Consider the following 25,738-nt stretch of genomic DNA (forward strand, 5'->3'; position numbering starts at 1 on the left):
ACATTTTACTAAAGATTTCTATACACCATTCCACTAGGAATCGGCTGACTAGTACAAAATAAATTATTACTATTTACTGAATAAATAAATTCTGAATAAAGAAAGTAGTGAATTATTTTATATATTTGGTATTGGTTTTATGTCAGTTGATTTACAATTAAAACACCATGCCATTAAATGATTAGTAGGAAAAAAACCACCTATAAATATTCAGTGTCTATTCCTTTATGGAGATTACATATTGAATGCGGCGTCATATTCTTACTTTTTGATAGTAATCATAATAAATATGAAATTAAAATATTTTTTAAAATATACATAGTACTAATAACATTAAAAGTCCCATTCATTAGATTATTCAATTTCAACATTTTATTCATAGACAATTATAACCCTACAAAACGTAATACTAACAAAGTACAGTTGTGTACCATTGACGCAAAAGGCAATCTTTGTTGATAGCATAATATCTTGTCTATGACCACTGATATCCTACGTTGTTCATAGAAATACGTTTACGTACTTGTATACGTATTTATGTGTAGTAATATTAATGTGTATTTGTCTTCGTGTCCCTATGCTCTGTTTTTTTTTTATTTAGAAATTTTAAATGTTATAAACTTGTAAAAAATCCTGGATCCTGCATGATTCGATCGATTGATAAGCGATTATCTTACGTATAATTCTTGTGACAATGAGCTTAGCAATCATAATCACTTATTTTTGTATGGCTTGATCTTCTGTCACGGGTGTTAAAAAGTGTATCAAGTACATAGAAAGAACGAAAAGCGAAAATGTCCGAGATCGCGGTCGGCCGTTGTGATGTTTGAGATCAGTAAGATTAGTGTAACAGATGAGGAAGATGGGTTGTTGATGAGCAGCCAGGTGAGCGAAGTTCAGATCGCGTAGCTACACCAAAGCGCCTAGACGTCCAAGACGTTCGAAGGATATCCGCTGTCGGTCACCTTATTTTCGGAGAGCCTTTTTTCGTTATTCATCATGAGTTGGCTGCACCGTGAGCTGGAAACCATGGATCCCTCGATCTTTCTACAATATTCACCATCCCCTCCGAATGGGCTACCACAAGAATCGAAGTTGGCAACCTACATGGTGAGTTTATTTTTCAATTTTCGTGGTGTTTTTGTGGATTTTCTTCAGTTATCAGTTGACACATTTTTTGTGTTCTAGAATCGTTCCACTTCCACTCCCACAAGATCCCTCAACCAGGCTCTTGGGAAACTCAGCTTGGAGTCTTCACCCACTGCAATTAAGAAGGTAAGTCAAGATGACTCATTGATGTCACTTAACATTTCAGTGTGCTACTTTCACATAAGTTAAAAAATATTTTGTTTTTATGTGTCCAGGTGGTGATAACAGAATTTGTTCCAATGAACTACTTTCCTCCACCTAGCCTACTCCAGCCGGACTCTCCAGAAAGTTCTTCCCCGTCTACTATGGCGGCAGTTCCCAACACTTCTCAAGTACATCAGGTAAGCCAGTGTTTCCTGTTGCTATACTATTATTTACAATAATAAACACAACAATTTACGAGAAATTATATATACAGGGTGTCCCTGAAGTCGACGTCCAACAGGCACCAGATGATCGGCAAGGTTCCAAATGTTATCAGAAAAATATAAAAAAAAATCTAAGTCCTACAGTTTTTAAATTACAGTGACTTATGTGTTATCCACGAAAAAGTACACCCTGTGCCAGTCTTTTGACTCTAGTTGCTACAAATCTTTATTTTTTCGTCTGCAGTCTTCCTTACATTATCCTGAATAGTGCTCCAGTAATATGGAATCATAAATTCTTAGCCAACTGTTTTAGATTGGAAAACATTGTTAGTTTTAGAGGAACCAAATACTCTGAATAAAATTTTCACCTTACTTTAAGTGACTGTACTGAATAAATTATGTATGGCGCTAGTAGTGGCAAATTTCACCAAAGTTGGCGCATTTAATAAGGATTATAAAATGGTATAGCACTTTGCAAATTATTTCTTAAATTCGACACAAAAAAAGATTTTTCAACGAAACTCCGTTTCGATGAATTTATTTGAACTTACTAAAAATTCTTCTAGCGTACTCAAATCATACGTTATAACCTCGTATGCACTAGACAGCACTTTGCACGCTATTTGTTATCATCATGTTGAAAATCAGCGATAGAATGAAAAATGAATGAAAATGAGTGAACGTGTGAATGTATGCCACAGATTATATATATTAATTATTGTGGATGAATGAATGTGTCATCGATGAATGAATGTGTCGCAGACATCCTCGGGGGCCTTGAAAGCTCTAGAGGAAGCTTTCAAGATTCTATGCCGTGCAGTCATCTGGTGAAGGCAGCAAACACAATCTGTTGATAGCTCGTCGTACGGTGCCTTGTGAAGTGGATACATCAGCGACGCGAGGCACACCGTCAGTACCGGGAAATAACTTTGAGACTCTTCCAAGGCGCCAACATAGGGGAGGAGTCCCATCATCCTTGATGAGGACTAGGTCGTCTACCTTTAGTTCTCGACACCGCACCTTCCACTTTGTGCGTTGCTGGAGCTCCGTGACGTACTCTGTTGACCATCGCTTCCAAAAGTGCTGACGAGCTTGCTCCAATCGCTGAAAACGGTCTAGACGATTTGTGCTATAGTCCAGTAGGTACGGTGATGGCAAAGACGTTAGTGGCCTACCAATTATAAAGTGGCCCGGGGTGAGCGGAGATAGGTCTTGTGGAGAGGGACTTAAAGGACATAAAGGACGGCTGTTAAGTATCGCCTCGATCTGAGCAAACAGCGAACTCAATTCCTCGAAAGTCAAGTGAATATTTTTTAGGACTCTGTATAAGTGGAATTTCGCTGACTTGACTCCGGCTTCCCAGAGACCACCAAAGTGAGGAGCGTATGCTGGTGAGAAGCGGAATTCAATGCCTTCGCGAGATGCAGAGTCTTTAATGGAGTCGCTATTAGACTCGAGGAAAGAATTTATTTCCTTGGCTGCTGCAACGAAATTTCTACCATTGTCGCAGTAGATGACCTTTGGTTTACCCCTACGAGCTATAAATCTTTTTAATGTAAGTAAAAATGCCTCCATTGATAAGTCGCTGACTAACTCTAAATGAACGCATTTGTAGCGAAAGCAAATGAAGATACATAGGTAACTTTTAGTTATTTTACAGCCGCGCCCTTTGCGGTCTGTTATAAGAAATGGGCCGGCAAAGTCGGTACCTATAGTGGAGAAGGGGAAATCAGTTTCAACGCGATCTGCAGGTAAGTTTCCCATAATATTATCCATAGTGCGAGCATTGAATCGACGACAGGTTACACATTCGCGTGCTGCACGTCTGGCTAGATTCCTGCCTCCTACAGGCCAATAACGTTCTCTAATAGATGCCAGGAGATGCTGAGGACCGGCGTGCAACAAGCGTAGGTGCTCCTGTTTGAAAATTAATTTTGTTAAAAAATGATTTGCATGTAATAAAATAGGATGACGTTTGTCATACTGATAAGAAGATGACTCGATGCGTCCGCCGACTCTTAAAATTCCATTTTCGTCTAAAAATGGATTAAGAGAAGCGAGCGCGGCTTTAGAATTTAAAGATTTACCTTTTCCTAGCTGTTCTAATTCTATAGGAAAGGAATCTTTCTGGGCTAACTTTATAGCGACGCTGTGGGCGTTTTCTAATTCAGAAACTTGAAGTAGACCTCGTAATCTGTTTGATTTTATATTTGATCTACAGTTTTTGACGAACCTTAAAACTCTAGCTAGAACCCGAATAAGAGTGGTTAAATTAGAATATTTTGCTAAATTTTCAGACAAATCTGGCATGGAAGATGCATCCTCCCCCCCTAAAGTGTGATGGGTCTTAAGCTCTGGCAACTCTATAGAGTCCGCAGTATAGGCGGGCCAGGAATCTTCGGATTCCAAAAGGAACGATGGACCGTTCCACCATATAGAGAGATCTGTTTGGTCCGGATCGACACCACGCGAGACTAGGTCAGCCGGGTTGACAGAAGTGGGAACATAACGCCAGTCTGAAGGGTTTGATAGTTCATTTATAGCAGCTACCCTGTGGGCAACAAACGTTTTGGTTTTATTAGAGTTAAGCCAACCTAACACAACTTTAGAGTCTGTCCAATACACTTGACGCTCAATAGGGCAACGTAATGCGGCTAAAACTGTAGCAGTTAGTTGGGCTCCTAATAGGGCAGCGCAGAGTTCGAGCCGTGGTATTGTCGTGGGTTTGATAGGTGCAACCCGCGATTTTGCACATACTAGGTTGACCTGTACAACGCCACTAGCAGAAATAGACCTCAGATAAATACAGCTGCCAAAAGCCCGCTGCGAAGCGTCACAGAAACAATGTATCTGTACAAAAGATGCGTTATCAATTAAAATACATCTAGGAATTTTTAAAGAAGACAAACATGAGGATTTAGTAGAAAACTTTAACCAGGAATTCCTTATTTCTGGAGGAACTGGTTCATCCCAATCCATTTTATGACTCCATAACTCTTGTAGTATTATTTTAGGTTTGATTGTGAAAATAGACAGAAGACCAAGAGGATCAAATATTTTAAATGTTGAGGAAAGTATAGTTCTCTTTGTGACATTTTCAGAAGCCGAAACATTATGCTGAAAGTGAAATTCGTCGGAAGACGGCGTCCAACCTATTCCTAGCGTGCTAGTTGCATTACTAATCATAAGATTACCACTTTCCAGGTCAACGGAGTCCGCGAGTAACTTGGGTAAGTTTGACCGATATTTGCGTAGATGAAAACATCCTTTTTCCAACTCGGAAGAGACTGAAAGAAGAATGTGACGCAACTCTTCCTCGCTGCTTGCACCGGTAAGTAGGTCATCGCAATATAGATCACTTTGAATTATAGTTTTGATCTTCTGATCTGAACATTCTTCGCCTATCTGCCAAAGAGAACGAGTAGTAAGAAAGGAAGCACTAGCGAAGCCGTAAGTAACGGTGTTTAAACGAAGTGTCCTTAAAGGCTTATCCTCACTATCCCGCCACAGTATAAGTTGAAGATTGCGATCAGACTCTCTGAGAAGCACTGAGCGAAACATTTTCTCTATGTCTCCTGTCAGGACATACTTATGCTGTCTGAAACGAATTAATATATTAAATAATGGATCTTGCACTACTGGTCCCACCATTTGTAAATTGTTTACAGAAACACCAGAAGAAGTGCGAGCCGAGGCGTCAAATACAACGCGTAACTTAGTCGACTCGCTTTGTTCCCGTATCACTGGGTGGTGGGGCAAGAAATAGGCATTTAACGGTCTAGACTCCGGTGATTCGGATAGGTGACCTAACGCTTCATATTCGTCTATGAATTGACAATATTTTTGTTTTAATTCAGGTTGCTTTCGAAAACGAGCCTCTAAATTGAAAAACCTCTTTTTGGCTAAGTTATAGGAATTGCCTAAACAATCTATGCTGTCACGAAGTGGCAACCCTACACAGAATTGACCAATATTAGTACGAGTAGTGTTGGCGAGATAATGTTGCTCACACAATTTTTCTTCACTACTCGGGGGCCTTTTTTGAGGAAAATTCTCAAGTTCCCAGAACTTAGATAAGTCATCGTGTATGTTACTAGAAGTGTCTTTTGAGACAAAGTTGCACATGACTGACTCAGTTTTATTTTGATTAAAACAAGGCAATGGACCCGTAACGAGCCATCCAAACTTTGAAGCCTGAAGCTTAGGGAAACCATGTCCTAACGAATGCTGCTGGGCACTAATAATATCCCAGAATAAGTCAGCACCGATCAACATATTGACTGGGGATGGTTCATTTAAAGTGGGGTCTGCTAACTGAAAACCGTGAATATTCAATTGTTTTAAATCAAATTTTGATTTAGGTACGTTGCCGGTAATTTGCGGCAAAACTAAACATGAAACTGTCACATTAAAGGAATTTGTCTCAGAGTGAATGCGTAGAATACAGCGTTCTGTGTTAATATTTAATTGAGTATTACCAATACCTACTATGGTAGTGTCTGATGGCTGAGGAATCAGGTTTAGATGACGCTTCACGGCCTCTGTAATAATTGTCAACTGACTCCCGCTGTCGAGCAAAGCTCGCACTATCATAGTCTCGTTTGTGGCAGGGTTGGTAACCTTTACTCGAGCAGTACACAAAAGTACTTCAGAAGAACATGTTGAGGACATACTAACAGAATTAACTGAATTAGAAATTTCTTTTTCTTCTGATTTGTGAAGAAGAGTATTATGCCGTAGCTTACAATGACGACATGTAGCTGAGAGGCGACAGCGTTTAACGACATGCCCAGGTCTCAAACAGTTCTCACATAATTTGTTAGAAGAAACAAAGGTTATCTTCTCCTCTAATGAGATGGACTTGAAAGATGGACACTCATATAAGCGATGGTTATTTTTACAAAATAAACATTCCGGTGTTTTAGAAGAAGAAGTGTTGTTTCCGTTTGGCACAGCTGCTACCAAAGACTTGGAACTATTAAGTTTGTTTTGATTACTAGATAATTGTTTTTGTTTATTGTCTTGAGGGTCATGTTTATGGCGATAAACGGTTTCTAATACATCAGCGCGACGTTTAAGGAAACTGAAGAAATCATTAAGCGAAGGTATGTCACTCAAATTATTTATATGTTCTTCCCATTTAAAATATGTACTAGAACTTAATTTACCAGCGATAAAGTATATAATTAAAACATCCCATTTGTCTGTAGGTAGCCCTAGTGAATTAAGTGCACGAAGGTTTTTAGTGACGTGGTCAATCACATATCTTAAGGACTTGTCATTTTCTTGAATAGAATTAAAATTAAACAAAGATTTAAGGTGGTTATTTATCAACTGACGCTTGTTGTCGTACCGTTCGCATAAAAGTTTCCATGCTTCGGAATAATTATTATGAGAAACCTCCAAGTTAGCAATCACCCGAGCCGCTTCTCCCTCTAAATAAGATTGCAAGTAATGATATTTATGAATGCTTTCAATCTTATTATTATTGTGAACTAACGAAACAAATGTTTCCTTAAATTCCAACCATTTGAAATACGTACCGTCAAAGTTTGGAATTTTAATAACCGGTAACTTAAAACCCAATGCATTACAACTGTGATCGTTATGATGACACGTAGCTACAGACGGTTTACTTTGAGAATCACTTTCATTATCCTCAACTTCAGAATGTTTCTTAATTAAGCTTTGGGCCGTCGCTATACAATGGTAGAAATCGTTTTCTATTAAATCCCTAGTAACTAACTCGCTGCTTTGGTTTTCCTCGTTACTAATTTCTATAAGATTCTGCACCTCGTCAAATTCAACGAATAACGTCTCAATTTTGGATAACTTCAATGCGAGCTTATCTACTTCTAGTTTTGAAATGGATTCTACCAAAGCTAAACTGTCTAGACTTAACTTAAATTTCGTAACGCGCCCTCTAATAGAACCGCGTTTGGTTATCAATTCCTTTAACTTTAAAGATTCAGACATTGTAATAAACTCGCAATGAGCTAACACAAACAGATGTTAATAGATAAAGAAATAGATATAATAGCATACGATACGCTCCTCGCTTTGTTGATCAGCTGGTGCTCACGGCTCGCGTCGTTTGCAATGCAATGGTAAGATGGGTCGGAGGGAGCGCCGGCAGTCAGATAACAGCGATGCTCAAGCGATGCCGTGTTATAAATAACAACGCACGATCTCTGAAACAGGTTAATCCGTGTGTCTTAGTGCACTGAAAACGACAACTAATCACTCGTATGACGAAGCGATGACGGCTTATAAGTTTATTACTTTGAAAACTCGGGAGATATTTAGTATGTAAGAGATTTAATTGAGTGATAAATGGGAGAAAGAAGCGATAATAGTGGGATGATTTGATAAAAATTGTTTAGTTTGAATAAACAAAAGAAAAATTTTAAGATGGCGGCGAGTATCTGAATAAGTGAAATTAATTAGGCGAATTTGTGTGAATCCTCTGAAAATTTAGACCTCTAGAGGTTAATTTGGTGAGGCAAAATAGACACAAATCGAAACGTAGGAATTTCACCTGACCTGAGAAACTAAGCTCGCTAAATGCACTGATTAAGGGACAACACAATGGGCGTATTGGTAATATGGAACGAGCTCACTTTAAATAGGCAGCCAAACTGATCCTTTGCAATCCACAGGTAGCCAGCAGCACGTATGTAGCTATGGACTCGTTCTATGGTGGACCTTGCTCGATCGGGCTTCCGCGGTCCCAGCAGTTCTAAGAATGGCTTGGCGAAGACGGCGTTTTTTCGACCCAGGCAGTAGATTAGACTAGGAAGACTAGGTAGCAGGACTTCAGGCGCAGTGATCTTGGATTTTCAACACGGCCCGTTGCTGGTTTAGATTAGATCGTCTTTTGTCGACGACGCGTCGTCGACGCCATCCACGCGTCCTCGATGCAGAACAACTGAGCAGCTGTTGGCTCCGCTTCGATGCAGGTCCTGTCACGGTCGCCAATTCTTGTTCGTGATGAATCAAACAAGCTTGAAGTTTTCCATAAAACATTTACTCTAGTTTTTAAACAATTATAATAAAATATTATTGGAACGTACAGCGTGAGGCCATGTTGGCTAGATAGAATGAAAAATGAATGAAAATGAGTGAACGTGTGAATGTATGCCACAGATTATATATATTAATTATTGTGGATGAATGAATGTGTCATCGATGAATGAATGTGTCGCAGACAATTATGTATGGCGCTAGTAGTGGCAAATTTCACCAAAGTTGGCGCATTTAATAAGGATTATAAAATGGTATAGCACTTTGCAAATTATTTCTTAAATTCGACACAAAAAAAGATTTTTCAACGAAACTCCGTTTCGATGAATTTATTTGAACTTACTAAAAATTCTTCTAGAGTACTCAAATCATACGTTATAACCTCGTATGCACTAGACAGCACTTTGCACGCTATTTGTTATCATCATGTTGAAAATCAGCGAGGATCTCTTGTCAAACAACATTGTCTGTTTACCCGTGATTTCGCTTGCAGCATTCGTCGGCAAAAATTATCGCTAGACGAACTGGTGTTGTGCATCTCGAGCCATCGTACCCGGGCTTCGGCATTTTAGCTGAGCACAGGCTTTTTTGCGCCGTGTTGATTATTTATTTTTTAAATTATTTTTTGTTTTACCTTCAATTCCTTGTAACGGTGCAAATAACTCTTTCTCGATAAACTAAAGAATATTTGATGGTTCACAAGGTTTGAACACGTAACTTAATCGGAGGATTCCTCCATTTCTTTTTTTTTTTTTTGGGGATATGACGAGTTATTGTGCGTAAGGGCTCATGTACACCATACCACTACCGCGTCGATATGCTGTATACATGACGCTGCCGCGTCCGTTCCTTTTGATATTACTACACATTTGATAATGTGTTTGATGCACTATGAACATCATATTGCAATCATTCAATATTATTTAGTGAAACATGATACACAACATCAGTTCCTCTTGTAAGTCTAATAATATTGCCGACGAAAGCTGCAAGCGAAATTATGAGTAGACAGACAATGTTGTTTGACAAGAGATCGCTGATTTTCAACATGATGATAACAAATCGCGTGCAAAGTGCTGTCTAGTGCATACGAGGTTATAACGTATGATTTGAGTACACTAGAAGAAATATTAGTAAGTTCAAATAAATTCATCGAAACGGAGTTTCGTTGAAAAATCTTTTTTTTGTGTCGAATTTAAGAAATAATTTGCAAAGTGCTATACCATTTTATAATCCTTATTAAATGCGCCAACTTTGGTGAAATTTGCCACTACTAGCGCCATACATAATTTATTCAGTACAGTCACTTAAAGTAAGGTGAAAATTTTATTCAGAGTATTTGGTTCTTCTAAAACTAACAATGTTTTCCAATCTAAAGCAGTTGGCTAAGAATTTATGATTCCATATTACTGGAGCACTATTCAGGATAATGTAAGGAAGACTGCAGACGAAAAAATTAAGATTTGTAGCAATAAGAGTCAAAAGACTGACACAGGGTGTACTTTTTCGTGGATTACACATAAGTCACTGTAATTTAAAAACTGTAGGACTTAGAATTTTTTTATATTTTTCTGATAACAGTTGGAACCTTGCTGATCATCTAGTGCCCGTTGGACGTCGATTTCAGGGACACCCTGTATATCAGTGTAGCCTTTAATATATATTTTTTTAATAACATTGTGTGTTCAATAAATTAAACTGTACATTGACATTAAATGAATATTCATAGACGAGATGCATATATGAAATAAACAGGATGTGGTAATTCATCAGCGGTGTTTATATTGGGACAGTATCAACATTACTGTGCCTTAAGGTTCAATATTCTTGTTTGAAATGCAGCTTTAACAAAATAACCAGTTATCCATGACCAACTTTCAAAACTTGATCTGATTCTTAACATAAATAAGTAACAATATTGTCATGGGGTCAGAGAATAATGGCTTTAATATAATAAACTGTAACTTATAGAATGGAACATAATGCAAAAAGTTCAAATTATAATGTTATCAGTGTATCTAATTCTTTTTGTTCTGATAATAAGTAGTTTACAAAGTAATGAAGTTGATAAGATAGAGCTTTAAATAGACTGTAAGGGTTTTTGTTTTTGTTACAGGAAAATGTTGGTGGCACCACATACTTCTATTCCACCAACTCGGATAGCCTGAACACTTCTGGAGCCTTGAATTCCTCCGCATCCATTGGTAAGTTTGAAAAAAGTTTAAGTATCTTCTAGTAAACTAGGCGGTGAATTTTCTCAATTGATTGGTCACTGCGATATGCATTAACTGTGGTCAGTTATCAGTAATTTTTCATGGTAAGCTTGTTATCATCACACTAGCCTGTGTTTAGATATGGTTGCAATTTCTACTTTTGTTTACTCAAGGTGAAAGAACTATGTTCTAATCAATATCGAAAAAAAATGTCGATGAATATATTTATGGTTATGACATACATAGTAGTATATATATTATGAATGGAATTTGTTATGCCACTGAGTGTTAATTTTTGTACTAGTCACATATAACAAATATTTAAGAACTATTGTACCATTTTTGATATTGTTAACACTCGGCTGGTCACTGAATTCAAATGAAAAGGAAATGTTTAGAATTTTTTGCTTCTTAATTTTATTTCGTCGTTCCTTATTATATTTTAATTGCTTACATGAATTAAACCAGTAAGGAATACTGCTGCGGATTTTAAGTGAATAGATATATATCGTGATATCTATATGTCGTGAATCATCTGTAGATAAGAGTATGCAAGTTAAAGTTAACGCCCTGAGTAATCGAACGATACGGCGATTGGGCAACCAGTTGTCTACTTATCACATTATTTTTATCAGCTAGAATCATGTTTAGCTTTTATTGCACTGAGATTCAGACGCGACGGATAACAGTTGTAGTTGTAACGATATTACATATTATTATCCTTTGGCAAGAGTATCGCAATATAAAAAATAATACACATTTTTAATTGGCCGATAACATTGATGAAAGATCATGCTATCGTATCGTGGTTTCGAGATATAAAAGCGCACGTATCGATATCCAAACTTACGACAGCGAGGGATGCAAGCAATAGTTACTTATTGATGGCAATTACAGCATATAGTGTTGTAATTTCTTATCGATTCTCATAATAATTGCAGGGTTTCCTTCATTATTTGCTCAACTGCGTGATGCGCAAAACACTAGTTAGGTATGGTTCCGATATGCACGAGCCGTAACTCGACTGGCGATTTAACAACAATGTTTGAAATTCGACATTGACCTAAAGGTATCTACCGATGAGGTTTCCCTTAAAAACTGAGAAAACGGTATCGGGAAATTTACCTTTTGTTGAAATCTTTCGCCTACTTATTGTGTCAGTTAATAAATTTAGATGGCCTCATTTGTAACAAAAGGTTCATACCTTACAAATAAAGCCATTATTGTTGGATATCAAACGTCGAAATACGAGAAAATTTGTCGCCTTTATATAAAAAAAAAAAAACTGAAAAAAAAATCCGCTATACATTAGCGAAAGAGGAATAAAGACAGTGTAAACGATTCACTCGAATTATACGTAATTTATTATGTTTCTGTTCTGGGCAAGTTAAATATAGATTTGTATGCCTATGTTTATTTATGCCTACTTCCCCTACACTCTTGGTGACGTCAAACGTTTTAGTGTGACCTTTTCTTAACATACAGTTTCCTCAAACACGCAGAACTTAATGTGCCAAAGTGACTAGGCAGAGAGAAATATAAGAGAAATAAATTCAGATATAGGTGCTTAATGCTTATTATTGATATCAATGCCTGTTATTTGGTAGATTTGCATGCCTGTTCAATTTAAGTTATGAAACCTACTCATTGCTTCAGGCCCTTCGGAGTCATGCTTGAGTGGTGCCGTGGGCGGTGCGGCCTCGCCGTACGCCACTCAGATCTACTCCGGAACACCAACCCATATGGGTCCGATGACTTCGAAACAAGGTAATAGTTGTTTTATTTATTACAATGACAGTAAAACGAAGTAATTTACTTTTTCAATCAAAATAATATTCCATACTGTAAATAACTAGCAAATTCTACACTGAGCCTTTACGCTCTCACACAGAGATAAACCATTAAAAAGTCATTTAGTGCTATATAATGAGATCTTAAGCCATTGATATGCATCTTTTCTTAGAAAAATATGTTACCAGTATAAGAGCTCACGCATTTTGTATTAAATAGCAAAATTTCACCCGTATCTGCAATCTAATGCGATATGATGGTTACTTTATGTAATGCCTAGTTATATGCTTAACGTAGAAAATTAAACTTCTAAACAGCGAATTCTGAACTACCTATTTATGTACTTTATCTATCGTGATTTACTATGCAAATGTGCTCTCCCTCGCATAAATAATATTAGGTTGCCAAGCTATCGATATTGACCTTAACATCATTCGTCTCATCACCCAATAAATCGACGTCGCTCTCTACAATGGCTTCTCAATTTATTAATTGACTCAATTCATACAAATAACTCTGCGGGACGCCAAGAACATATAAATACGAAAGAAAAGCAATTTCTGATCCAAATATATCATCAAATATCCACCCTCGGATACTTTTCTCTCATTAATCACATTTCTTTGTACCTAAACTCGTGTGTGGGTGGTATTGATTGCAAAGTAAAGGATCAATTATGTTCGCCTGTCTGGCGTAACTATGTTTCTATTTTGTGTAACAATTTTCTCAAGAGTTGTTCACATAATTTGAGTAAATACCTCTTTTATAGTCGCCCATAGGAGGATAGTTACCATCATTACCTCATTCTTTTAGTACGGTGATATGTGATATTGTTATCTGAAGCAACTCTACATCTGCCGATGTAAGTAAATATACGGCCACCTTGGCTACTATGATTGGATTAGATTAACACATCAAACGCTTTTGATTGTATAACAAGAGATGCGTTTAGGATTGATAGCGCAGTCGAGCTTGTTATTCTCACTGGAGGATATTGGTAAATTGCTCGTGATAGCCGGTCGGCATTATGTCAGCTGCGAATCAAATGCAAATTGTAGCGTGATCTTGGGAGCCGGTGACATGTATTCATTATCGTATCACTATCTGAAGGAGACTCTTCCGCCGCGCCTCGTGTTGTAACCGAGCCGTGAGAACAGCCTAGAACTGCAGTTAGATAACTGCCTGTTAGTAGGGTTAGTGCAGATTGTTAGAATCAATCTACGAGTCACGTTGCATGCACCAGCAGGAAATTGTCATCAGTCATGATTGCAGGAACATATTCACTACCTATTGACCAACTATGACTGACATGTAGGTCGAGTACTTACTTGAGACTCTGTTATCGTAAGTAATTACAATACCAAAAGAAAAGTAATAGTCACTAATCCTAGTCTGAGGATAAGACACCACGAGTTTCTCCGATTTACAAATTCCAATGTCGCGATTTGCTATTCTAGCGGTCACGACTGAAAATCACATATGTAACAAGTAACATTATCATATGCCAGTCTAGGCTTACGTCACGTTGAATTGTGATAGGCCATGGTTTTATATTGCTTATTGCGAACTTTACGAGATCGATACCGCTGTTTATCCATTGTTTTGTTTTCACATTTTACTATTAGACGTGAAGATTGCTAGAGTTTACAGCATTTTCTAAAGTCGTAAAAATATAATGTTTATTTGCTCGAATGACCTTTATGAGATGATTAATATTAATAATAAGCTTTATCTTAAACTGTCTATAATCTTAAAACTTTATAGTTTTAAGCCCGTTACAGACGTAGTATACAGACGCTATAGACAAATCATCTCGTTTGTGTGGCGTGAGTAAGGGCCGCTACAGACTATCTGAATCTATCAGAAGCATCTAAACATACCTACTATGTGTTGTTGGTTTATCATTATACGTGAGCTGAGCGCTTCTAATTGAGAATACATAATATTTAACGATTCACATATGAAAAAACAAAAGGCAATGGCAAATGTATGTACTTATACATATTAGTTGCTTATCATAGAAAACGTTTCTGTAACGAATGAGGTTAATTAATTTTGAACAAAGTAGTTTATTATGTTCATAGTAAGATATACTATAGTAGTCAAATCAATAGGAATTTCTAAAGGTGATTTCAAGTGAGACCCTATCTTGAAAAATAATTTAATGAAGATTTTTACTTTACGACCTAACACAAAAATATATATTGGTATCAACCCTAAACGGGGGACTAACATACATTAAACATAATCATATTGATTTTGCTGTGCTGTGTACTGTACCTAAGCATTGTTTAATAGAGTAATAGTTAACAATTAGACGATGATTACGTACACTTATCAAATTGCACCTGTCGAATGTTTACGTTGCAAAGCGATTACACAATACTACATGCAATTACTATTGTGCTGAGCAACTACTTTTTAAATAGTATCAATATCAACATATGTTTTGTAACTTAAGCATTATAAATGCCCATTGACAGCTGATGTTATGTAATATGAGATTCTAAATATACAATTAAATTATTTAATGTCGTAAGAAACTGTTGAAGGGAAATCCTCCGCTAAGCGTCTGTCTGACGTGGCGGTTCACGTGTTTACATTCTAAACTTAGACAGGGAGGACGCCCCTTTATGCTGAGGAAGCCTATAGTTCAGCTGTGGACTGCCACGGGATGTTAACGATACTTACAATACAATTAAAACATCATGCCTAAACAATTAATAAGCTAACAACATATGGAGGTAATTGCACTTTACTCTTCCCTATTCGAAATAAATTGAGGATAAATAAATGTAACCTCAATACTTAGATAAATTCACGTTGAATATAGAAACCAATTAAAATAATAGGGAGTATGGAGAAGGACCTAGACTAAATTCAAAAGATACGGAATATATTATATACTTTTAGTGCAGCCTAGTAGGCTAAATTCCAAAAAATCTGAATATTTTACAAATTTATTGGCTTTGCGTAGATCCCTTGCCTCTGTATCCGTTATAAACGATACCAAATAATGATATTTATTTCTTTTTATGGCGAATTCAAGTGCGGTTGTATGCTGTTGGCAATGCATAGTTATTTTCTTTTCTAACTTACGTTGATAGAGTTATTATGATATTTCTAAAAACATACATTAAATAATGTTAAGTTCTTTATTGATCTAAGAGCTCTAATGTTTAGCGAATTCTTTGTGCAAATGCTGCGTATAATGTTGTAATTTGTCTCATTATATTTATGGTAAATAACGTCCAATGCTGTTATTTACCCTCCAAAATGTAATTTCAAGTTCCAAAAATGAGCAACATTAACAAAAGTGAGCTTGTTTTAAATTATTTTATTCTATTTTGCGAAGGTCTGGCCGCATCCTTCTACATGCCCGAGACGATCCGCTCTGAGATTTACGAGAGAAACGACGATGTCTTCTTGCAAGCAGATATGCGCCAGTATCCAGGTAAGCAAATCCTTTTAACTTAAGTCCAGGCTACGGCAGGACAAACTACTCTAAACTAATCCAAGCTACACATAGGTAACGTACCCTAAGTTACCAACATTACTTATTTTTCTAATCATGAAGTAATAAGGACAGTCGTGAACTCAACTACTGATGATGATAAAATTCATAAATCATGCATACTCAATATGGCAAACTAGTCTATTCTAGTATTGTCCCAATTGCTATAATAGAGTGAAAGGCACTAAACACTTTTTCTCGCTTTCACGTAGGAGACTCCGTTAGTCACTGAAGCGGAAAATGTCTGCTATGGCCACCAGAGTTTAGAAAATAATATCCAAGTGTTTAAAATGATATTCAAAACGATATTATTATTATCCTTCAGTTTTACTCAGCTTAAGGGATTATGGCAGCATAGTAAAATAAAAAGGTTTCAAGTTAAAACTTCAATGATTTCTATTGCCATTACAAACAATACGGCAGAAACTTTTACCTGAGTTACAAAAGCCATTCAGGTTTTAGGTGTTTAAAGACTTTGCAAGTTATAAAAAGCATTCAGTCCAGCCTCAATTCAATGCTTTTTATAACTTTAGTATTTGTTCAGTTCACTCACAAAACAAAATAATAACAATATCATTTATGTGCCATAGGAGTCTCAAGTAATAAAATGTGATGCTTTGAGTGCTATCCAGGGTATTTTGTTTTTTGTATATATGTCGACCTTTGGCCACTATCTCACCTGGTGGTAAGCGATGACGCTGCGTACAATAGATCATGTCTGCCCGTGAGCAACCCATCAGGAAACACAGACTCTGGCAAAGAAATCCACTCCTTAGTCTCTACATTCTATGCTTTTACTTAACTACTGAGAATTTCTAAAATCTAAAATATATTTTATTCAAAATGGCAACTCAGCCATACCAAAGGACCGTGTAAACAATTTGTTTGTCCACAGATTTACCGGAAAACGTGGAAATGTATTCCGAACTGACACCGTTGGAGAGTGTCGCGCCGCATTCCATTGCGACGTCGTACCGCGCCACACACCGGCAGAGCGGTGAACACTACGCTCTCAGGCGTCTGCACTCATACTCCACGTCTATCACGAAACGCCTGGAAATGTGGAAGCAGATTGACCACCCCAACGTCGTGAAACTACACGACTGGTTCACTACTAAAGCTTTTGGGGACCACTGTGAGTATGGACGCACCTTTACTCTTATACGCACTTAAATCACATACTAATGCAGGGATTCTCAAACTATGGGTCGCGACCTATTGGTGGGTCGCAAGTGATTTTTTTGTGTATAATAACGCACTAACCAACCGTTTTGGATTTTATTTTTCATATTGGTAACTGTTTAATTCCTTAAAGATGGGTCCTAAGGTTAGGAACTTGATTTAAATAGGTCGTAGTCCAGACGATTTTGGGAACCACTGTACTAATGCATATCACTAATAATATAAATAAACTCAATCCAAAATAGGAAACAAACATTTTCTTTTATAGGTCTGCTAATTTTGTTGAAAATGTGATAAAATCACATCCATACATAACTGTAATACATGGAAAATAATATGTCTGCTGAAACAAAAACACAAGATACAAACGACGCCAATGCCTTTAATTAATACGCCATGAATCCCGATTGAGTCCTTGTTTCCGACCCTTGTCAATTTTGATTCGATGCTTAATTCATCATCGTACCTTTTTGTAAAATTAACATTTATCAGCCGTTAAGGTCTCTTTGCAACGAGTCTTAGACAAGCTGTTTCAATTAAGTTTAAATACTTATAATAGTCTAGTATTTTCCGACTCGAAATGCACAATTTCATTCAATACCAGAACACATGCCAAGCTGCGTCACGAAACTATAATTCATAATCGCGCTACTACTAAGTAGATCGTTTAACCTTGTTTTTTATAATTATACCGATAAAAGCCCATTGTTTTGCGTCTATGTATTATATACATAGCTGCAGTATTATACTAGCCGTTGCTGTTTAAATTCCATAAACAATGGGGTTTGCATTACAACCTTAGTAACTGAGTTATGACCAAAAGAATAAATGTGTTTCTTTGTACTGAGTAACATTTAAGCATTATAAAAATGGTAGGTAATTAATTTAATTAACACGTTAACAGCCACGTCGACGCTTAGCGGAGGATTTACCTTCAACAGTTTTCTTTCTGCAGTTAATGCTTTAATATCTGAATGATACTAATTATATTTTTGAGTCATCATAATATCTTGGCACCATAAAAATAAGATGATATTTAAAATGCAAGTCTATAATTTTCAATGTTCATGCAATGAAAAATATAGACTTTGTTGCAAACGTAATGCAAACACGTTAAATTGTTGGTCTTCACAGAACTGCCCCTTAAGTTCTATATGTAAACTTCAGTGTCCTTTGTTTCTATACGTATTCGTAAATGACAAACTGCTAGCCCTCATGAATGATTGGTTTTTTACAAAAAGATGACCGTATGCAGTGAAAATTTTAACATAATATGCAGTGGGTACCACTCCACAACAATTGGTACCCTCTGCATATATTGAAATCGAAATCAGGAGTGACGCAAGTACAAATGCAAAATTTGGTACCATTACACTTTCAAATTTTTATTAATATGTAATCTTGTTATGCAGAAATGACAGCCTTAACGTTCTGGAAAATAACGATGCACTGAATTGATGTGTTTGTAATGTGATTTACATAGGCCTTGATTTTGCGTATCAGCATACAGAGGCCGTAGCCCACATGCATATGACCGCGGAGTTCTTTGCCGTTTCTCTTAAATTGGAAATTAGGTTTCAAAACCGTTATGACAGAAACCAAATGAGCTCAACCCAAGGCACAGTCATAGATACAAATTCAGAGAGCCTACTGCATATGTTGAAATCGAAAACACGAAGTTTCAAATCCGAAAGTTCGCACCATTGCACTTACTACAATTTTTATTAATATGCAATCTTGACGTGAACAAAAATGGACGAAGCCTTAACGTTCTGGAAGATAATGATGCAATGAATAGATGTGTTTGTATGAAATTAAAAATAAAAACGTTGATTTTGCGTATCAGCATAATTCTATTAGTGCCGTTTCTCTTAAATTGGAAATTATGTTTCGAAACCGTTACAGAAGCTAAATGAGATCAACGCGGCACAGTCAGACACTCGATTGTTGACTCTCACTTGGTTCACTTGTTAACACTTGGTTATTTGTATTGTACAGCAATGGTACTGGTGTACACGTACCACCCAGCGTGCACGACTTTGATGAATAAGTATCTGTCCGGTGGCGCTGGAAACGCCGCCAACGATGCGAACGGCGCCTTCCACGACCCGTTCTCCTCCGACCCGGATGCACCCCGTCCATATACTCATCAGGTTTGACTTATTCTTAACTCAATTTTACATTACATAGGTAAATATAATGTTATTGGGGTCATTGCTACAAGCATCCTTGTTTTGAACATAGGGAAATCAATTTTCCTCATTTGATGCGTACCATACCAAGAAATTCATCGATTTTGAGACCAACGTAGCAAAACAAAGGTATTTGTTATGCAAAATCATAAAACGTGAAACATTTACCTGAAGAGAATGAGTGTCGTCGCTGTTTAACTAATTTATTGATCCTTTTGCAATCGAAATGTGAAAACACATTCGTTTTTTATTTGTATTCTTTGAACTGCACGACAAACAACTTGGAGGTAAATATGTATTGATAGACTTACTATGGTGGATGACTCGAATGTAACGGAATTATTATTTACAATTATATTATTAGTCCAGAAATACAATACAATATCACCTACTAGGTGACATTGGCTGGCTTCATATCATTTCATTGGTATCTCTGAAGTTCCACTGTAAAATATATGACCAAATGCAGAAAAATGCGATGCTCCGCGCGGTGGCGAGTGGCGCCTTGCTCCCCGAGGCTGTATTGTGGAGTCTCCTTGTGCAACTCACGGCGGCGCTTAGAGCTATACACACTGCCGGACTAGCGTGCAGGTATACCAGCAGACTCTACATTTCTATGACAAACATAATTAAAATTTACTGCTTATTGTAATGAAGTATGACACCTAATGCATATCTAATAAGAAACCTTTTCCCCAGTAGCTTGGATCCCACGAAGGTGGTCATGAATGGGTGTCGCGTGCGCATATCCTGGTCCGGAGCCACGGACGCTCTGCATGCTAACAGCACTGATGTTGCGCAGGTAACATATCACTACCACTACTTCTTTAGTTCGCACAGATTAATATAGCACAAGTCAATCATTATAATATTATTCCACTTGTAGTCTATTGTCGTCGTGTTATTTTGCTGTTCAAAATCAAATCACTTGTAACATTTTTACAACTAACGGGAATAATCATCAATCATTGGTGTAACAATCATGAATAATTGGTCGTAGGCGCAGCAGGACGACCTGACGGCTCTGGGTAGACTCGCGCTGGCGCTGGCCTGCCGCACCATCCACTGCGACAACCTCGCCGCCTCCATGGAGCTCGTCGCGCGGACCTACTCCGCCGACCTAAAGAACCTTATACTGTATGACAATACCGTTATATTTTTATCTACACTGCCATTTAAGCTTACGCACCACTTTCCAATCTAATCCAAACTACAGGAGTTTATTCGTCATCTTCTTTTTCATAAATTATTCCGACCGGTTTCATTTAGTTACTCTTGCCATGCGAGACAGCCTTTACATTATTTCGATATTAAAGTTTTATCATTCGATTACATTTCAATCACTCTAAAATACATACCTTTTTTCAGTCACTAATATTGTTCACTAGCCGGAATTAATAAGTCTTTTCGTATGCTCATTTGTAGTTATTGTCCGTGTAGTATTAATATATCTTTCGTGAGTGTATCATTCCCCGCGAGCAGACGACAAGACTTATTTAGTCTCCCCATACAGTTTGCTTCTAATGGTTCACGTTAGTCTCTCAGTTATATTGCCGTGTATCCCTTTATGTTTTCATACTTAATTAAGATGTGAGGTAAAACGAAAGGTCATTGTAATTGCATTGGCAGGGTTAATATGCGAAACCTGATAAATCACCGTGTTGCGGGGTCGGACAACAATCGCCCCGACGTCTGCGCGCGCTGGTTTCAATGAGCACATAGCTGTAGTAGCCTTTAGCAAAGCGGATCGACACAATATGCCAGAGGGTCCGCCAGGCTGAGGAAGAAGAAGTAGTTCTCATAACAAAGACTTAATGATTCAAAGAGTGCGACTGGCACAGAACATTGATACGTATGTCTTTGGAGTACCCTTTCAGATATATGTCTAATACTGAATGGATGTAGATCATTATTTATTTGTACGCTAGTCGTCGGTGTTGAATACTTTATTCGTGATATGATAGGTACTGCTTAAGCTTTCGATGTTCCAACCTCATATGTGCCCCGTTTGCGTGCCCTCTAAATGTGACCATTACTGTGCGTGTACACTACAACACTTATGATTGTTGTTTCTGTATTATGTTAAATTCCATCTAGGTATTTATTATCGTCGTCGACCGCTCGCCGCTCCGTCACTGATCTCATGCCGATGATAGGTGCCAGGTTTTACACGCAGGTAATTTTATTTGTTTCCTCCATATTTATGTACCGTTTCACAATTATCTCTGAGAAAGTAGTTTTACTCACAGGTAAATTTTATTTCAATACTAAAATGCATTAATGTTGTTATTTTAATCGTCCATTTTCATGTAGATAGTCAGTTTTAGAAATGTTTGTTGACGAGCATGTTTCTGCTTTTATGGTTAAAGGTACTATTTATGTCGTACGTAGTTACTGAATGGTGACGTTTTGTTGTAACCAATCATTTATGGTAGTGATTAATGTCGTGTTAAATCTAGGATGTATTGAGGATACGAGCCGTATAAACATCCCGTAAATTGTACATGCGTAAGATATAGATATTTTAAAAGGGAGTCAAAAAGATGTTATGTTATGACTTAAATATGTTTCTGTAGGTGGAGGCGTTGGAGCGACGCGCCGATGTATTTGAAGATCAACTGGCTCGCGAGATTGATAATGGAAGACTGTTACGCATACTCATCAAATTAGGAGTAGTTAACGAGAGGCCCGAGTGAGTGACACACTATCCATAATGTTTCTTATAATCCTTTTCACTTAGGGTACGATGCCATTTCACTTGAACCATTTTACGCAGTTTAAATTGACTGCTTTTTACATGAGTGAGCTATGCTTCAAGCACAAATCGGCCTGCTTGAATGAAACAACGCTTGCGTTATGTTCGCCATGTAGATGAAGTTGTCGAAATTCGAACAGCCATTTCTTATCTGCCAGTTCATTTGGCCATTGGAGATAGATATTTAATCTGGGCTTCATCCGAAAGGTCCAAACTTTTTTGTGAAGATTTTTTAATATTACTTTTTTGCAGGTTGAACCTCGACGCGTCTTGGTCTGAGACTGGTGACCGGTACATGTTGAAGCTGTTCCGGGACTACTTGTTCCACTCAGTGACCGCAGACGGCAGGCCCTGGCTCGACCAGGCGCATCTTGCGCACTGCCTCAATCAACTCGATGGCGGCACTACGGCTAGGGTAAGTTGATAAAGAGATTGGAAAAAAATATTGGTTGATTTTGACGCCTTATTGCGATGTTTATGTCACTTGTCAGGGCTTAGAATTATGCGAAATAACATCTTGATTTTTAGCACTGGACGAAATTCATCTAATAAATGATTTTGATAAGTTTAATCCTTTGATGGAGAATGTGCATAGCACCTTTAACAGACGTTATTGAGGGACCTAGATCGCGAGGAGAAGTCGAGGTCATTTAATAAGATTAGAGCTATTATTCAATAGAATGATTGCCAGCGGTGCAATTGCTCCTCACTGCAGATTCCGGTCGCTATTATATCCACCCTACGTTGCACTTACGTTGTTATCTTCCAATTGAATGCAATTGTTACACTTTCATGAATTCGTTTGATGCAATGTATGAATGAAATGAATTGATCATATGGTTTATAATATGTAGATAAGTGATAATTAGAAATACAGTGGTATTGTTTGGTGCAGGTGGAACTGATGTCCCGCGACGAGCAGAGCGTGCTGGTGGTGTCGTACGCCGAGCTGAAGCACTGCCTCGAGCAGGCCTTCGAGGAGGTGATGCAGGCGGCCGCCGCCGAGCCCTAGCTAGCGGCCGCGTACCCGGCCGGCTACACATTGCAATAACTCGAGTAAACACTCCATCGCTGCCTTCACCAACGTGGCTCACATGCTCGGTGTTCTTTACATGCCGCCGCTACATCACGCACCACATAGCACATTGAACTGACCTAAACTAGTACTCGTAAGAATATTGACTCGTTTTAGTCTATCGCATGTCAAGAATATCCGTCGTATGTATAAACACGTGTTAGTATGCGTTACATGTGCATTTTTTGACGATGTTAGTAGTCCAGTTACAGTGTGATGTGAAGCTGCCGAGCCGGACCGTGTTCAATTCTGTCATCCGCGAATAAGATATTTTTGTAGGTGCGTCGCAACTTTTGTGCTGAATTCGTACAAGTTGGTATATTCGATGGCAGTTATTGAACCAGTGGGGATATCATTGTTACTTCCCCTATTGGGGTACAGAACATCTGTGGGATTACCAAAAATAAAGAGTCGTAGTGAACAAGGCGCTCGCGCCCCTTTTCTTGTCCTTCAGAAGCTCTCTCGTCTAGTTTAGTATTTCACGACAGAGCCGGCAGAGTAACAATGTTTTTCTAGGAATATTCCTAACTCTGGGTTGTAACGCGATCTCATTTCGGAAGCGGTCTCGACCCCTAGAACGCTTCTCAATAACTGCACCACATAAAAAGGTACAATATTTTTTATACTTATGACGGTATTATTTATATCTTCTAATTAATTTTGATTTGAATTACGAATAATTTAAATTAATAATAATGAAATTGTTAACCTTTTGACTGCCAGTGTGATGTATAGACGATAAGCCAAAAAGTGCCCAGCACGCTACACAGTCGCAACTACAAGACAGACTTGACATGAAGCTTTATTTTCATTTATATTGCTAATTATGTTCTTTGACTAGTTCCCATTTACATTATTTTACCTTCTTTATTTATTTATCTATATTATCTACACACAAACACATTCGTGTATAAAAAAGTACATTGGTACTACACATATTATTCCTATTGGATTTTTGTAGACTATTCTCCTGTTCTTTTTTTAAGTTTTTTTTTATTATTTACATAAAATAAAATAAAAATTACACATAATGTAAAAATCTATTTAAGGTTGATCTTAGCTTGTCACTAATGGCACGTCTTTGCTTTGTGATGTGGCAGTCAAAGGGTTAAACTGCAGGAATTTACCTATTCCTGGATTTTAAGTGATCGGTCACGCCCACAAAATTATTGTATAAAATTGGGCCTTGTCGAAATACCGTTATGATTAGCCGCCTGAACAAACGCCACAAACATTCCAAACTAACAACAAATGGTGAGAGCTATCAAACGACTGTTTTATTGAATTCAGAATTGAGCAGTTGCTAGTAAGCTGGGCGACGCGGCGGGACCCGCTGGCGTCGCTTTATCGAAAGACAACGGCACGCGTGTGCTTCGAGTAACTAAACTGAGTCCTGTTTTTACACGGCCACAGCCACATCGCATAAAGTTAATGTTAATGAGAGCCGTGCCCATCAGTTTACTTACTGAGCCACGAGTGTACTCGTTGTTAGTATAGTTACTGTTATGTCACGTAGATCTGAATTTGTATTGTGTTGGGGGCGGGGCGGTGCGGCCACCCGGTCGGTTAATGTTAGCAAGATCGGAAAGATCTCGATAATAAACCTATGGCAATAATACAGTTTTATATGGCCGCGGACGGCGCGCAGTGTCCACCTCGCCCTCGTTTATATCACGTTGTTGCAGTTTTATTATACATTAAATAAATTTTATTGCAATCTGTTTCACTCTCCCTCAGACGTCGTTGCAATGTCTGTCTCGGCGGACGTTGCAGCTCGTCGATTGTTTCGAGTTGTAGGGTTCCGCAGACAGGTAGCTCATTACTCTTGACTAATTTATGTAAGTAAATTATTTGTATCGATCAAACGATTTTTAATGTTAGTCGACGCTGATTATTTAAGTGTTAAGCAGGGTAAGCGAACAGAGCTTTTGATAAGTTAACGACGACGTTTAAATTTATTTTGCTATGCACTATTGCGATTAAGTAAATCACGCTCAATTCGTCCATCCTATAATAATTATTGTGATCACTGTTGAATTAATGGAAAGTAAATAGAAGAATATTTATAGACTGATGTTCTGTTTGTCTGCGGAAACCCTATGTACTCATGTTAATCCAGGGCAAGCTTATTATTCTATTCACGTTGGTAACTTTGTATCTAGAATGTGTTCAAGTTACTGTTTTACCATAAATGACCCGTTTTTAGGGAGAAATATATGACTAGATCAATAGACGAAATGTACCTAGCTGCCTAGGTATAATAATTATGTTCTAATATTTATTTTGAAAATAAAGTAGACACTCCATTGTTGAATTTGCAAATTCCGATCTATGTAGAGATGGACTCTGAGAATAAAATATTTTGAGATAACTATAAGTGTATATTTTTTTCTAACAAATAAAACGTTTAACAAAGTTTGGTGTTTTTATTGTTTCGCTCCTAATACCCAGTTAAGTACCCTAGGTAACTATCCTG

General features: G+C 37.7%; 2 protein-coding genes across 3 annotated transcripts; one reads left to right on the plus strand and one right to left on the minus strand.

Moving 5' to 3' along the window:
• The first annotated feature begins 496 nt into the window (after window positions 1–496).
• LOC118277554 (PAN2-PAN3 deadenylation complex subunit PAN3) lies at window positions 497–25,677 on the plus strand. Of its 2 annotated transcripts, none has more exons than XM_035596445.2 (15): window positions 497–1,110; window positions 1,189–1,275; window positions 1,365–1,490; window positions 10,657–10,744; window positions 12,410–12,520; window positions 15,900–15,998; window positions 16,954–17,193; window positions 19,239–19,393; window positions 19,902–20,023; window positions 20,132–20,234; window positions 20,433–20,569; window positions 21,530–21,608; window positions 22,009–22,124; window positions 22,440–22,602; window positions 23,083–25,677. In XM_035596445.2, the coding sequence occupies exons 1-15, from the start codon at window positions 1,000–1,002 to the stop codon at window positions 23,197–23,199; spliced, it is 1,854 nt and encodes a 617-aa protein (XP_035452338.2). In that variant the 5' UTR covers window positions 497–999; the 3' UTR covers window positions 23,200–25,677. The 2 variants fall into 2 exon arrangements, with proteins under 2 accessions (XP_035452338.2, XP_035452419.2); XM_035596526.2 differs by having other exon boundaries at window positions 20,135–20,234.
• LOC126912379 (uncharacterized) lies at window positions 2,175–8,569 on the minus strand. Its single transcript, XM_050704215.1, has one exon. It carries the CDS (start codon window positions 7,491–7,493, stop codon window positions 2,325–2,327), a length of 5,169 nt encoding a protein of 1,722 aa, XP_050560172.1. The 5' UTR covers window positions 7,494–8,569; the 3' UTR covers window positions 2,175–2,324.
• Window positions 25,678–25,738: the final 61 nt, after the last annotated feature.

Source organism: Spodoptera frugiperda, chromosome 25 (genome assembly GCF_023101765.2).
Source record: "Spodoptera frugiperda isolate SF20-4 chromosome 25, AGI-APGP_CSIRO_Sfru_2.0, whole genome shotgun sequence".
In the NCBI taxonomy this organism is placed as follows: Eukaryota; Metazoa; Arthropoda; class Insecta; order Lepidoptera; family Noctuidae; genus Spodoptera; species Spodoptera frugiperda.

What these genes read in the sequence shown, in the direction of transcription:
- LOC126912379 (XM_050704215.1), bottom strand. Translation starts at nt 7,493, where the DNA reads ATGTCTGAATCTTTAAAGTTAAAGGAATTGATAACCAAACGCGGTTCT.
- LOC118277554 (XM_035596445.2), top strand. Translation starts at nt 1,000, where the DNA reads ATGAGTTGGCTGCACCGTGAGCTGGAAACCATGGATCCCTCGATCTTT. An exon ending in CGAAGTTGGCAACCTACATG is followed by an intron (nt 1,111 to 1,188) that starts GTGAGTTTATTT and finishes TTTGTGTTCTAG; the next exon opens with AATCGTTCCACTTCCACTCC. An exon ending in ACTGCCGGACTAGCGTGCAG is followed by an intron (nt 20,024 to 20,131) that starts GTATACCAGCAG and finishes CCTTTTCCCCAG; the next exon opens with TAGCTTGGATCCCACGAAGG.